General features: G+C 45.3%; 2 protein-coding genes across 7 annotated transcripts in view; one reads left to right on the top strand and one right to left on the bottom strand.

Moving 5' to 3' along the window:
* Nucleotides 1-9,481, bottom strand: part of KDM2A (lysine demethylase 2A) — a 104,960-nt gene extending 95,479 nt beyond the window's left edge. Inside the window, exons 1-2 of one of the 6 annotated variants that reach the window (XM_082478202.1) lie at nt 9,384-9,481; nt 7,138-7,261 (exon numbers count right to left, since the gene is read on the bottom strand). In XM_082478202.1, the coding sequence (XP_082334328.1) occupies nt 7,138-7,179 (42 nt within the window). In that variant the 5' untranslated portion in view covers nt 7,180-7,261; nt 9,384-9,481. Of the gene's footprint in view, nt 1-7,137; nt 7,262-8,486; nt 9,322-9,383 lie in introns of those variants that run through there. The other 5 variants (XM_082478201.1, XM_082478203.1, XM_082478206.1 and 2 more) reach the window with 5 other exon arrangements.
* On the top strand, nt 9,073-14,628 carry LOC309667863 (uncharacterized protein; the record flags this gene model as incomplete). The annotated part of the gene is made up of 3 exons (XM_082476800.1): nt 9,073-9,205; nt 9,366-10,677; nt 14,192-14,628. 3 exons carry the CDS (start codon nt 9,073-9,075, stop codon nt 14,367-14,369), a joined length of 1,623 nt encoding a protein of 540 aa, XP_082332926.1. The 3' UTR covers nt 14,370-14,628.
* Nucleotides 14,629-14,978: the final 350 nt, after the last annotated feature.

Here is a 14,978-nt window from a genome sequence, read left to right as displayed (position 1 = left end):
AGCTTCTAACGGCTCTCTATTTTCCATACCTGGCTTTCGTAATTGTTTAAATTGTGTTCCCTATATTATCAACACTACCTCCCAAACAAATCTTCTACTTTAGTCCTACTAATCTAACAGCCTATAGGCTTCCCACTCCATAGTAAAGCTTATGCTCTCTTTAGCTCCTACAAGACCACCCTCTTCCCTCCTCCTCTCTACCTACCTGAAGGAGGCCTTCACCACTGTATTTGCCAAAACCACTCATTTGGTCACTATCTGCTGCCTTTTATCTTTATGCTTTAAGTTTTTACCAAGTACTCACAGATAGAGAAAACCCCCAAGAATCTAAAATTTGAAACAGAAAACAATGATATGAGTGACATGCATAAATAAAAGGCTTGACATATACACAAACTGCATGAATATTGCTATTTTAATAGATCAAGTGCAGTAAGTTCAAAGTTCACAAAAAAGAAAGAACGTGCCAATTTTTAAAAAACATAATCAAATGTTAGCTGTCAAATATTTGTAGCTATCTCATTTAGGATATTAAGCAGATATTTGTTAGGAAAGAAATTGTAACAGCAGCCTCAAAAAAAGATGAAGTACTCAGTTTACAACTTCCTACAACAGGAGTACCTATCATTTGTTTTCTGTATGAAATACACTGCAAGAAGCTTCCCTGGTGGCGCAGTGGTTGAGAATCTGCCTGCCAATGCAGGGGACACGGGTTCAAGCCCTGGTCTGGGAAGATCCCACATGCCGCGGAGCGACTAAGCCCGTGAGCCACAATTGCTAAGCCTGTGCGTCTGGAGCCTGTGCTCCGCAACGGGAGAGGCCACGATAGTGAGAGGCCTGCGCACCGCGATGAAGAGTGGCCCCCACTTGCCGCAACTAGAGAAAGCCTTCACACAGAAGCGAAGACCCAACACAGCCATAAATAAATAAATAAATAAATAAAATTTTTTTAAAAAAAGAAAAAAAGAAAAGAATATTTAAAAAAAAAAAAAAAAAAAAGAAATACACTGCAAGAGAGATGATAAGGTGTGAAAGAAGAAACACAGGGTTCAAAGTCTGGTTCCACCCCTTACCAACTTTGTGATCCTGGTCAAGTCAAGGCAGCTCCCTAAGCCTCCATTACCATAATAAAAAAAATTAAGGTTTGAAACTATACCATCTACCTTACAGGGCTGTTTTGAAGATTAAATAAGGTAACGCATTTGAAAGAACCTAGCCTAGTATTTGACATGTGATAAATGTTTATTGAATTTTAACCTCTGTTGATGTGAAAGCACAATGCAAAAACACTGTATTATCCCAAAAATGAGATAAAGAGAGCACATTAATAAAACCTGACTAAGGATGTCCATTCCCCAAGAAGAAAAATAAAAAGGAATATAAAATAAGAATGTTATGTCCCTCTGCATGGTATACAGCAAATGTATCCATTCCCTGACTTAATGGTCAAAACCAAGACTTTTTTTTTTAACATCTTTATTGGAGTATAGTTGCTTTATAATGGTGTGTTAGTTTCTGCTTTATAACAAAGTGAACCAGCTATACATATATCCCCATATCTCCTCCCTATCCCACCCCTCTAGGTGGTAACAAAGCACAGAGCTGATCTCCCTGTGCTATGTGGCTGCTTCCCACTAGCTATCTATTTTACATTTGGTAGTGTATATATGTCCATGCCACTCTCTCACTTCGTCCCAGCTTACCCTTCCTCCTCCACATGTCCTCAAGTCCATTCTCTACATCTGCGTCTTTATTCCTGTCCTGCCCCTAGGTTCTTCAGAGCCCTTTTATTTTATTTTTTTAGATTCCATATGTATATGTTAGCATATGGTATTTGTTTTTCTCTTTGACTTACTTCACTCTGTATGACAGACTCTAACTCCATCCACCTCACTACAAATAACTCAATTTTGTTTCTTTTTATGGCTGAGTAATATTCCATTGTATATATGTGCCACATCTTCTTTATCCATTCATCTGTTGATGAACACTTAGGTTGCTTCCATGTCCTGGCTATTGTAAATAGAGCTGCAATGAACACCGTGGTACATGACTCTTTTTGAATTATGGTTTTCTCAGGGTATATGCCCAGTAGTGGGACTGCTGGGTCGTACGGTAGTTCTATTTTTAGTTTTTAAGGAACCTCCATACTGTTCTCCATATTGGCTGTATCAGTTTACAAAAACCAAGACTTGAGAGTAACACAAACACCGTCGCTTGCAACTTCACAACTTTAAGGCTGTCTTAAAGTCAGCAAAAACCTTAACATGGAGGGTTTAGGACAGGATTTGAGATAGGAAACTTAAAATTCAGATTGAGCTTTTACAGTTAACTAAATATTTTCTTATTTGTTCTAATGGCTTAAATACTATAAATGTGTTCATGTGGCATGTGTGCTAAGCATAAGTTTTTATTTGTTAGAGCTTAGGCCTTCTGGTTCTTATGTATACTACAGAACCCAATACCCCGATATTTTGTTCATCCCTGTATACCAAACTCTCCTCCATTCTAGTGATCTATTCCTAGCAGTCAAGAAAACTCATAGCAAAGAAAAGTAAATACTTATGAGGGCTTTCAACAATATCAACAAATATTTATTAAGCATTTTCTACATTGCAGACTGAGAGTACTTTCTTCTCTCTTTTCGAGGCTAATTATTGAGCACTTTCTGTGTGTCAGGCACTATTCGAAGCATCCAGTAGACACCATAAACAAAAACAAAGTCCCAACTCTCAAGGAGCTTGTACTCTAATGGAGAGATATGCACAAACAAACTTAAGTATGGTAGTGATTAGTGCTCAGCAAAATAAACAAGAGAAAGTAATGGGGCTTAAATACAGCCCTGTATTCTGGGTCCCCAAAATACGGGTAACTGTGGAAGACTGATGTGTAAGTATAAAGAATTAGCTCCCTCATCACCTGCATTTTGAATGCCAAAAATGGGCAACAAGTTTTTCCTACATCACCAGGAAGGAGACTGCAACACTCCGAACAATGTACTCCTCCACCAATAGAGACTGACAGTTAAGTCTAATGGAATAATGATAAATAAGCAAATTCAACAATTTAGACCATCTATAATTTTTTTTAACTGTTAACAAACTGTGGAAAAAATTGCTTAAAATTAGGTTTTTATTTTGCCTGGTCTATTCCTGGGCAGAAAGACCTTAGAGCGGGGACATTCAAAGTGCGACTGTTTGTAAAAGGGATAATCTGTTCATCGCTCCTGAATCTGGGGAGACAATTTTAAGGATGACCCAAAGAAAGGTGAGACTATCATAAGGACTCAGTGCCCTCAGTTTCTTGCAACAGATAAATGATTTAGCTATTTCAGAGGGAATCATATGTAAGGCACATTAACAGGATTGAGCATCCAGTAGTATAATAACATCCTTTAGAAAATCTCTTAATCTTAGCATCAAGATTGACAAGCAAGCTGAATTCTCAAGTAAATCAGCATCTCTCCCTTCAGATAACAGCACTAGGCTTAGGTGAAGTCAAGGGAAAAAGATATTCAGGTCATATAACTTCTTTTACCCTGAAGTATATTGTCTTCACCTTCTTTTACATTGATTTAGGCATTCATTTGTTTCTACAATTGCCTTTGGCAGGGGTTAGTGAATTTTTTCCATACTAAATGTAACTATACCTTAAACATTTACTTCAGATGCACATTATTTTGCCCTTGATTTTCTTCTATGCAATAATAAGGATTACTCAGAATTGGTGTGATTTCAAAAACTTAAAAGATCATTGACTACAATTGCTGAGGATTTAACTAACATTTTAGATTAAGAAACTGTAAGATATTATGTTGAACAGTCCCTATAAACGAACACTTAAATATACATGGCTGTGACAAACATTCAAAAATACTCCAACACTTTGGCTCCTGAAACCAAATGAAGAAAAAAAAGTTCTAAAATTAGTACCTGTCCATGTTCCTCAGTAAGGTCCTACATCTTAATTTACTAGAAATACAGAAATAAATCATCGTTACCTCAGGATAACCAAATATCCACCCATCACCAAACTGAATCTTCTATCCCTCTCACTTGAATACCTCCTCAACTATGTCAACTTCCCATGGAGATCTATCTGGCTTTCTTCTAGGACTCTATACACAAAACTACTAATCTTTTCATTAAAAACAAAACAAAACAGTGGCTTGTTTAAAAAAGTCAAAACAGCGTTTACCCTCCCTTGTATTGCCTACACTGCAAAATAAGTAAATGTTCTAGTTCCAGAAAGAAGAGCTTATGCCCCAAATCTACACGTACATACCAAATTCAAGGGTATAATTCTCTTCCACATGTAATAGATAAATATTATTTGACAAAAGACAAGCCAATTTTTAAAAACTAGCTATGTCTGATTTTTTTAAAAATGGCTTGTCACAAAGATGATACAAACATATCAAAATTTATCTCATCAAATCTAGTCTGTGAACTTGAAATAGCTATGTCAGTTAAAAGCATTAAAAAGGATCTATTCAATCATGAATAATACATATTCTTATAAGTAAGGATACAACTTTTTTTTTTTTTTTAAAGATAGGTAAAAGGTCCTCAATATTAAAAAGTCACTCTTGTTCTGAAACGAGTTTGGCCTCAGACTGTTAATACTGGTATACTACATTTTCTCTCCCAAGAGGCTATTTTGAAAGTATGTCACCGAGGGATAACCATTTAGGTTTTGTCCTCTAAAACAATATGGAAGTAATAGCCAATAACACTATAATCAATGCACTAGGTAATTCAATTCAATCTGACAAACATATAGTATGAGACCACACAAAGTTTAATCACCAAGCCAAATTAGCACACCTGTCATTTTGTCTCTCTTTCAAACTTTATGTTCCATGGCCAGTAACTGCAAAACAAAACTAAATTCTATACTTTGACTTACTTTAAAGAGATACAGTGTTATAGCTACTGTAAAAATTAGCCTTTATGCCTTCATGTTAGTCTTAAAATTCCTCAAATATCTAACTTCATCAATAGAGAATTCTGTAATATAAGCACTTGCCACAGAGACATTAAAATTTTGGTAGGCAGGGCTTCCCTGGTGGCGCAGTGGTTAGGAATCTGCCTGCCAATGTGGGGGACACAGGTTTGAGCCCTGGTCCAGGAAGATCCCACATGCTGCAGAGCAACTAAGGCCGTGCACCACAACTACTGAGCCTGCGCTCTAGAGCCCGCGAGCCACAACTACTGAAGCCCATGCGCCTAGAGCCCATGCTCCGCAATGAGAAGCCCGCACACCGCAACGAAGAGTAGCCCCCGCTTGCCGCAACTAGAGAAAGCCCGCGCACAGCAACAAGACCTGACACAGCCAAAAATAAATAAAGTAAAATAAATAAATTTAAAAGTTTGGTAGGCAGACTGCCATTCAAAGTAGCCACCAATATGCTCTCATATCAAAAGTTGTTACGGAAGGGATTTACACTTTGAATATAATTTTGTCATGTAATTTAAAAAAGGAAAACAGACATCAGTCACCCTAAACTCCAAGATTATTGCCCAAAATTCTAAGTGAGAAAGATTCTCCCAAAATATTTGCTGTACCCTCTTACACAACACTGCTACAAAAGCACATAAACCAAAAGAAAAAATATGCTAGATAAGGAAAAGGTTAATGTGTGCAACAGGTAGCAATCATTTTACAATTAAAAAAAAAAATCTTACCAGGACAAAAATCACAGATTCCTTGGATCTCCTTACCACTACCTCCCTATCTTGTTAAAAAATATGAAAACTTGCTTTGAAAGACTGGATCCCAAGATCTCTCAGATATTTATGAAACAGCTCAGCAACTCTACCAGCCTGACATGATAAAAATGAAAATCCATATAGCAGTAACTAACCGAGAAAAGAGTTTTGCAGCATCTTCTTTCTTTTCCCCCCAAAAAACTGAATTCAAGAAATGTCAAAACAAAAATAAATCCTAAACGTACAAAATTCCACTGATGATATACTTTATTTCTAAAAGTTAAAGAATTATAATGTCAACACACAGATTAGGAGACAAGAAGCAAATCTCTAAAATAAAGCTTGCCAGAACATATTGCCTACTGGATACACTTGCCAATACACACCACACCTTTTCAACAGTCACACTGGGGCATGGGGGGGGGTGCAGCGCGCAGGGGAGAACAGCCTTTTCTCAAAGAGTCTGGAGATTATCAGAAAATGAATTAAAGAATCACTCTTTTTTCCTCCAAATTCAGTCTAAAATGCAGAGCCAAATAAAACCAGCATAAATTCCTTTAGTAATTTTCTAGGTCTTTCAGTTCACCAAATTTTACATAATGCATACAGTTCTGTGGCTTTCCTCATTCCCCACTCTACAAACATAAATTCAAATTTCTGAAACGAATATATGGTGAGAATATTAATAAAGCTCTCTTTGACTAGGGAAAACAAAAATCAAATTCTTAAACTCCAGTAGGGAAACCTTGAGAGGAAAGCGGGGGCCTAAAGGACAAAGTATTCATATGCACATACAAGCTAATTCCTTCCAAATCATTACTAAGTAAAAATGTATTTCTATAAGATATATCACATACATCCCTCCCAAATTACAAAATACAGCACTTTACCAGCATCCAGTATTCTACCTTCTCTCAATCAATCCCCTTCAACCCTATCAGTGTTAATTTGTGTTAAAAAAAAAAAAAAAAAATCCACAGTTCCACTCCCCAGCTCAAAGCCAGAAATCTTGGTACACAATAATCTAAAAAAATTATACAGAACTATCCTTCCTCAAACAGTTTTGCCCCTCAAATTTACATTCAAATCTAACTTAATCAATTAGATTTATTACTATATCAGTATTGCAAAATTAGGAATCCTTGTCACACTGTAATCCACAAAATCCTTTGATTTACAATGGTTTCAGCAGAAGTTAAAAGCTACCTATAAATCCATTTCCAAATAGGATGACTACTAAGACTCTAACTACTTGGCCTAAAATTCAAATGAGATACTAATACACCTTTCCTCCTCTGGTGCAGAGAAAAGCCACCTGAAATTTTTAATCACAGTATGTTCACAAATGGAAACAAAATAGTTATTCTGCTTCAAAATTGGAAAAAAAAGAAAAGAAAAGAAAAAAAAAAGACAAGAAAATACTAACCAATCTCTGGCTGTAACGAATCCTTTCTTCTTCGGGTTCCATCTCTCACTCTTCTGTTGAAATTACAGAAAGAAACCACTCCAGGGCTGCCTTCCTCTTCCTCCTTAGGAACCAGATTGCAACACTAAAGAATAATGATATGAGCAGAGATGAGAACTCATCCTCGAACTCAACCTTTCTTTCCTCGGAATGAAGTGTTTAGGATATGTGTAAGTTAAAGGCTTCCTGAGAAATCTGGTTCCTCTTCATCAGTTTGGGACCTCTCAGCTCTGGGGTAAGTGGTTCCATGTCAAGATCAACATTAATCACATTACAACTGTCTGAGGCCTATAGGCAAAAGAAGATGTTGGTTTCAGTTCCTTACTGACGGGCTATACCACTTGTTTCTCCCCACAGGATTACAATACGCAAGGCTCCCCTTCATGGCAGCATTAGCAAAAAAAAAAAAAAAAAGAAAGGGGCGGGGGGCGGGGGGTGGACAGGAGTTTTCTCTCTTAGAGAGCTGGCCAGGTGAAGCAGCCACTGAACTAATCCAGATCCCAACCAAATTAGTTCTCTCTCACCCGTAATTAGAAACTAAAGAAAAGGACAGACTGACTATATAAGAAGAGAACAAGAAATCAGGATTTAAATAAAGACTCCAAAACAATTTCCCATACACCTCTAGTAAATCCGTATGCAATCGTCGCCTTCCTTCCTAGACTCCCCGGATCTTTTCATTCCCAAACCAACCCTCCACCCCAACACAAGATGTGTACAACTCTGAAACAAATTCAAGGGAGTTGCAAATCAGACACAAAAATTTATCAGATCTTTCTGTGTAAAGTAATAAACGATTTTACCTAGAGACGTAAGTAAAATTCATCTTTTCCAAACATTAAAGACCGGTTTGCGCGACGGCCGATCCCTAATACCAAGAAAGGTTTTTCTTTTTCCTAAATATTCTCAGGGATAATGGCTTCCATAGAGAATGCAGATTTTTTTTTTCTTTTTTGTAACTACATTAAGGCCACGTTAACAGCATCCTTTCAAAACTGCTACGAGACCACTGGACCTAATGACACAGTTTGCAAGAGCAGTTCGTGGCAGAGCCCTCCTGGAGGAAGCCCTCGCCCCAAGTCGGGAGGGAAACCGTGTTTGCACCCCCTGGGCGAAGACCGCCCGGGCTTGAGAGCAGCCAGGGCCGGAGAGGAAAAATGGAAAATCTCGCCGGGTTCCCCCAGGAAAAGGCGTTTCAATGGTTCGTTCACCCATCGGAAAAAGAAATAGAAACTTTACATTAAGTCTTTAGATAACACAGCGAACCAAAACTTCCAAGGGGGGGGGGGCGACAGGAGGGGGAATCTCACCGGGGATTTTGCTCGTGAGTTCTTGTCCAAGTGAGAAGTAAAAGATTCCAAAAACTGAGAGGAAAAATTAAATCCCAAACGTCGTCTTCGGGTTTTTTCCGTGGATCAACCCAGTATCCAGAGGGTCACAGCGACCCGGAAAAGAGAGGAAACAGTTGCTGAATCAAACCTCCTCTTCTGGCTTTGGAGACCGGGAGTCTGAGGCGTCAGGAGAGGGGAGCGCGACCCCTCGGCGCCGAGCCCGGGGCGCCCCCGCCTCCCCCGGGCCAGCGGTCAGCAGCCCGAGCCCGAGCCCCGGGCCAGCCCCGGCCGCGGGGCCGCCGTGCCCGAGACAAGCAGCCGCTCGGCCACCTCCGGAGCCCGGGAGCGGCGGCCGATCAGCTGAGACCGGCCGACCCGAGGCTGCCCGCGCCGCCCCGGCCCCCCGGAACGCGGGCCCCGGCCCCGGGGGGCGGAGAGGGCGGGAGCGGCGCGGCGCGCCGGGCTGGGGGCCCCGGCTCCCCTCGCGTCTCCCCCTCAGCCCGGGCTCCGCGCTGCGGGACGAGCCCCCGGCTACTCCCCAGTCGCAGAGGAGGGATTCCGGGGGATGGGCCCCCTGGCGTTGCCCCTCCTCCCGGAGCGCCCCCTGCCCAGGATAGACAGAGCGGCGACAGGCCCAGCCGCTGGGAAGGTGCTCTGCGAGCCGCAGCCGCCGCCGCCGCCGCCGCTGCCGGGGAGGGGTGTTGTTTCCCTCACACAGGAGGAGCCGCTGAAGCAGCCGCCGCCATTTTGAACCCGTCAGACTCTCACATACACACAGCTCCTCCGCGGCGCACTGCGCAGGCGCCGTCTCCCCACCCCTCCTTCGGCTAGCCTCTCCAGCCCCCACCCCCCTTCAAGCCTCTCTTCGCTTCTTACCGCTCTCCGGGGTGCACGTGAACGCGCACGCGTCACTCCCCTCTAACGCGGACACTTTGCCGGCGCGCGCACGCGCGGATGCGTCGGCCTCCAATCGCCCGCGCCCCCGCGACGCCGACGCGGCTCCCCGCCCCCCCTCGCGTCAGCCTGCCCGCCCTCCCGCCGGCCCACCGCCCCCGCTCCCCGTCGGCCTTCTTCCAGGCCTCGGGCCCGGCCCGCTGCTCGCGCCTGCGCGCAGGCCACAGATCCTCCTCCGCGCGCGCCCTGCCCCCCACACGCCCTCGCTCGAACACACACTTCGCCTCTGTGACCCCGCCCCTCGCCGGCCAGCTGCGCCGGCGGCCCTCCCCCACCTCTTCTGGGAGGGTGGTGACCCCCGACCCCCCACAAAGCACAACACCCCCCCAAGCAGAGGGGAGAAGCGCCCCATTCCCCTTCAACCGCCCTCTGCGCGAGTCAGCCCGTCACAGTCGCACAACCTGAGGGCCGGGCGGCCTGGGCGAGGGCAGCCGTTGCCCGCCTCAAAGCGGGGTCTCCCGGGGTCAGGCTGCTGGGCCCGGCCGGCCAGACTGCCCAGGGCGAGGGGGCGCAGGGAAGGGGCGCCTTCCCGCCGGCTGCCCTCCCTTCGCGCGCCCGCCGATGGGCCGAGGCCGGCCTGCCCGCCATCACCGGGCAGGCCCTGGCGCCCCCGCCGCGGGGCCAGCCCGCCCTCGGCTCGGGGGGCTCCTCGGTGCAGCAGCCCGGCCCCGCCTCACCCACTCCTCGCCGCTCCGAAGGGGCAGGAAACGGGAGTAGCATGTCTGTCCTGGGCTCGGCTCCCCCGGGGGAGCTCCGGGCGCTTGACAAGGGCGTCCACAGGTACCAGGCGCGGGAGTGGTCGCCGCGACGGCCCGGGGGCGGTGGCGGCCGGCGCGCCCACCGCGGGCCCGAGGCGCCCGGGGAGGTGGCCCTGCAAGCCCCCGCTCCTCGGCCACGCTCAGGTTTCCGCAGCGCCCGTGCCCCCGGCGGCCCGGGTGGGACGTGACCCCGCCCCCGGCGAGTCGGGGCGCCCCCCATGGAGGGGTGCGCGAGCTGTCCCCAGCCCGCGGGCCGACCCCGCCGCCCCGGGCCGCGGCGGGCGCTGGAGGCCCGGCCGGGAAGATGTCTTCTCTCGGTGCGCGCAGCTTCGCGCGAGGGTCAGCGACGGGGCAGCGGCCGCCGAGCCGCGCCAGCCCTGCCCACGAACGGGCTCCCGCGGCTCGACAGCTGCCCGACGGGCTAGCAGGCTGGGGACGTCGACGGAGCCCGGCCAGAGGTATCTGAGCAACGCCATGCGAGCAGCCCAACCGCGATCAGGGCATTTCCCCAGCCAATCTCGTGCTTTGGGGCCCGTTTAAATTATAAATCCCGTAAAGGACCGTGGCTTGGGCGTTACGCACCCGGGTCAGCTCTGTTGGCTTCACTACACTCTTGCTGAGAGGTGTCACACAGATCTTTTTTCTTCCTGCCTTGGTTTCCTACCTTTTAAACTCTTGATTCCTGGGATCCGGGGATGTAGGAGAGAGGGAGGGCATGGAGTGAATCATATAACTTCCACGAACAACATGGAACTCTTTTAGGAATACGTTAGAGAAAGACAGTAATTGAAATAATGATATCTTCTATTTCTGTCAACGTTTGGACTCTAGGGTAAAGGCAGTATGTAAACCCAAGGTATCATTATTTATTAGCACATGAGGTTTTTCTACATGCAAACTTGGGGAGCTTTACAGACATTCTCTGCTTTGTCTCACAACATCCGTAGGGGACAAGCTAAAGTGCAGGTAGCATTACACTCATTTCAAAGATAGACACTTGAAGTACAGAAAGGCTAGACAGCTTGCATGACTACTCTAACAGAGAAGAGTTTAGTGCTTTGCCACACCAGACTGCAACTTCTCACAAACAACACAAAAGGTTTGTTAGCATGGTATCACCCTCTTGCATTCCAGTCACTGGGAAATATTCTTTATTCTAATACTAGTTTTGTTCAGACTTCTTAGATTTTCAGAGCAAATGAAGAGCTTCACCCAAAATTATCAGGCCTAAAGCCTAAGCCTTTCAGACTATAGTAAAATATATTTAAAAGGCAGCAGTCTTTAATATTGGCACTACCAGATGCGATCCCATAGGCATCTGGCTCTCTGCAGGTATAGAAAAAGGCAGCAGCTTGTTTGTTTTGTCTTTAAGAAGGAGAGAAAGACTTTTGCCATTGTCAGATTGAGTAAGTGTCAGGCCTCATTGCTATTTGCAAAATAAACGGCTTTATTTCCTTCCCACTCATCCCTATAAACCCATGAGATACTTGGGGGCAAAGAGAGAGAGAAGGAGGTCTCTAGCAGAAACTCAACTTGGTCTTAAGATCCAGGACCCCTTAAAGTAATTAACCATCAGTGAACTGAGTTGCTCACCTTCAGATAACAGCTGCCTCCTACAGGTTTAACTCAGGTGGGTATGCTGGGACGAAACCTAAGAAGGCTCCAAGAACAATAATAGTAATACTTACTTTGAACAGGACTGCTAGTAAAGGTTTGTCAGATTGCAGCCAGCTCTTTTCCAGTTGAAAACCATTTGTTAACTAGTCTGCACTGGGCGACATGACGTTTAAACATATACACAGTGGTTTCTTCACAGGCAGGCTTTGTTAATATTCCAAAGCAGATGTGCAGGGTGAGATAAGAGATAGGCAGATGGCCAGTGATTCCCCCCCTCCCCACAAAATCACAATGGCTCTGGTTGGCAAGGGCATATCATGAGGCTCACTGCTTTGCCCTAAAAGAGCCATTTTCAAGGAGAACAGAGATTGGGGATTCCCCAAGAAGGCCGCTAGACCTGTGAACAGCTATTTGACTTCACCTGCAGCTGCAGGGAGAGGGGGAGAGTAGTAGATGGAAAGAAGGAAAGAAAAATTCCTTCTAGAAGCATTGAGAAGAGAATCCCTGACTGGAATAAGCTGGTGCCTTAATAAGATATTAACAAACCTCTGCTTTCTTGAGCAAAGCTAAGACCCATCAAATGCTGAGAGTCAAAATTCAGATCACCCACTTCCTTGGAGAGACTTTAGTGAGAGAAAAGAGAACCCTGTAGTCTGGTCAATTAAGTTAAGCTATTTCTGATTTCTCTGCACTCCCTAAATGTTCAGGAGGAAGTAGGGATGTCCCAGACGGTGTAGGTCTAAACCAAAATAGAAGAATTGGTTTTGAAGAGCCCCTGGGAGGTAGCATAGCCAGTAATTAAAAAGTTTTGGCATCAAAGACAGAAGGTCTACTCTGCTGGCTACCAGCTAGTCAGTCCTAATGAACTCCTCAAAGCCTGGGTTTTTCATCTATACAGTGGGAAAAATACCTAACTCTCAGGATGAAGTGAATAATGTCTTAAAGCCCAGTGTCTGACACATAGTAGCCATGGATTATGAGCATTTACTGTGTTTCTGACCTCCAGTTTCAAGGAAAGTTTTAAGTACAGATGCTTCACTGTTTAAGCAAATTTAGAGTGTAAGGAGTGACTTATTCATAGCTTTTCCTCTTTCCTTTCCTGGATCCTAGTCTCTCCTCTCCAACCCCTGGTGTCTCTGATCTCCAGTTTTCTCTCGTCCCTGACTCTGTCTGCCTCTCCCTGATCATCACCTGATCATCCTGAGGTCTCTTTCTTTTCATCATTCTCTCCATCACTCTGCTGCTCCCCACCTGCTGTGTTCATTCCTGTCTCCAGCCATGCCCATGTCATCCACTCTGTCATCAGCGGAGTAGACCTTGCTTGCCCACTTCCCTTTACCCATGTTTGGTGCACCCTAATCATGTGCTCTCTAGTTTTGTAACTTAATCATTTCCTGAACATCTTCTTCCACCCCCCTTCACTGGACTGTAAGTTCCTTGAAGGCAGGGGCCAGGCCATATCTGAGTCCCTCAAAAGACCTTCCAAAATCAATATCAGATACTTACTGTGTCAACCCTAGGAGGGATAAAAATTAGGTGTTGGGTGATTGTGAGTTTTAAAGGATAGAAAGTTTTCTTTTGAGTCTGAAAGTAAAATCTGAATTGATCAAGAAAAGAAAGGAAGCCAGAAATGCCCTGCAGTTTCTTGTATCGTTGAACATCAGTGGCACGTGAGATTCTTTTAAATTTCATGGAACACGGTTGACCCTTTCCTTGGGACTAATGGGACAAAAGCCCTCCCTGGCCCAGTCTCTCCTTGCTGCCATTTTCACCAGGCATTTGGCCTGCTTTAGTGCAGACCCACCTCTCCTGAGTCATGGGGTTGACCGGCTGTGGGGCAGCTGCAGCAGCATCTGGGATCCACCCGCTCTTTTAGCAGCCTTAGCTTTGCCTTGGGGCCAGGCCACCCTCACTTCCACTTCTAAAAGGGAGAGACTTCCTGCCCTTTCCGAGAGTGGGCCTGAAAGATGCTGAGCCCTGTGCCTCATGACACCTGTATTTGGTAGGGGGACGTTTCTGTCACCCTAGAGTTCCAGGGTGTGTTTGCAACCCTGTGCTTGTTTGCTGGCATCTGGTGACGGCTGTTAGCTGTGGGGTGCCCCAGCCACATCCGCAAAGGGCTAGTTGCCTAAACACTTAGGCCTGTTCCTAGATCCTCCCAGAGGGTCTGATCTTTGCCCATCTTCTTCGAAGGCATTCACTGCCTTTTGTCAGCTTCGGTTAAGTCTGGTACTGTTTCAGCTGCTTTGTGAGGGGCCTTACCAGCTGTGTGTTATTAGTCCAGTCCCTTAACCTATAAGGAACTTCTTTCTTTAATAAAACAGAGATCATGGCTCCTGCCCTGTTTCCTCCTAGGATTATTGTGGAGTCAAATGGACTAATGAACAGCTTCCTATGGAAGCTGGAAGACAATATATTTAGAAAGGATTGGGACTTCCCTGGTGGCGCAGTGGTTAAGAATCCGCCTGCCAGTGCAGGGGACTCGGGTTCGAGCCCTGGTCCGGGAAGATCCCACATGCTGTGGAGAAACTAAGCCCGTGCGCCACAACTGCTGAGCCTGCACTCTAGAGCCCGCGAGCCACAACTATTGAGCCCGCGTGCCACAACTACTGAAGCCCGCACGCCTAGAGCCCGTGCTCCGCAGCAAGAGAAGCCACCGCAGTGAGAAGCCCGCGTACTGCAACGAAGAGTAGCCCCCCGCTTGCCGCAACTAGAGAAAGCCCACGCGCAACAACGAAGACCCAATGCAGCCAAACAATAAATAAATAAATAAATAAATAAATAAATTTATATATATATAAAAAAGAAAGGATTGCTGGTTCTACTATTTCTTTTTATTTATTTATTTTCCTACAAGAAGGATTTGTTTTGTTACTGAGTACTTTGTGCTTAACACTAAATTAAGGGCTTGGATGGAAAAAGGAGATTTGAAAATTTAGAAAGCTTGTCTTTTACCCTTGAAGGCTTTGTATCATGGAGGAGATGCCATGAAGATATGACATACTAAGAGAACGTTGGTCATTACAGTGAATCACTGGAAGATAATATAGACAATAAGAACTGGGTATAGAATTCCCCTTGGCTGTAGGCCCCATGGGGCAGGAAGTTTTGTTCATTTTGTTCATGTTCACTGATGCATGCC

This window comes from Balaenoptera physalus, assembly GCF_965194825.1.
Source record: "Balaenoptera physalus genome assembly, chromosome: 10".
Classification (NCBI taxonomy): Eukaryota; Metazoa; Chordata; class Mammalia; order Artiodactyla; family Balaenopteridae; genus Balaenoptera; species Balaenoptera physalus.
The sequence above is the reverse complement of the archived record's forward strand: the minus strand, read 5'-3'. Positions and strand labels throughout refer to the sequence as shown.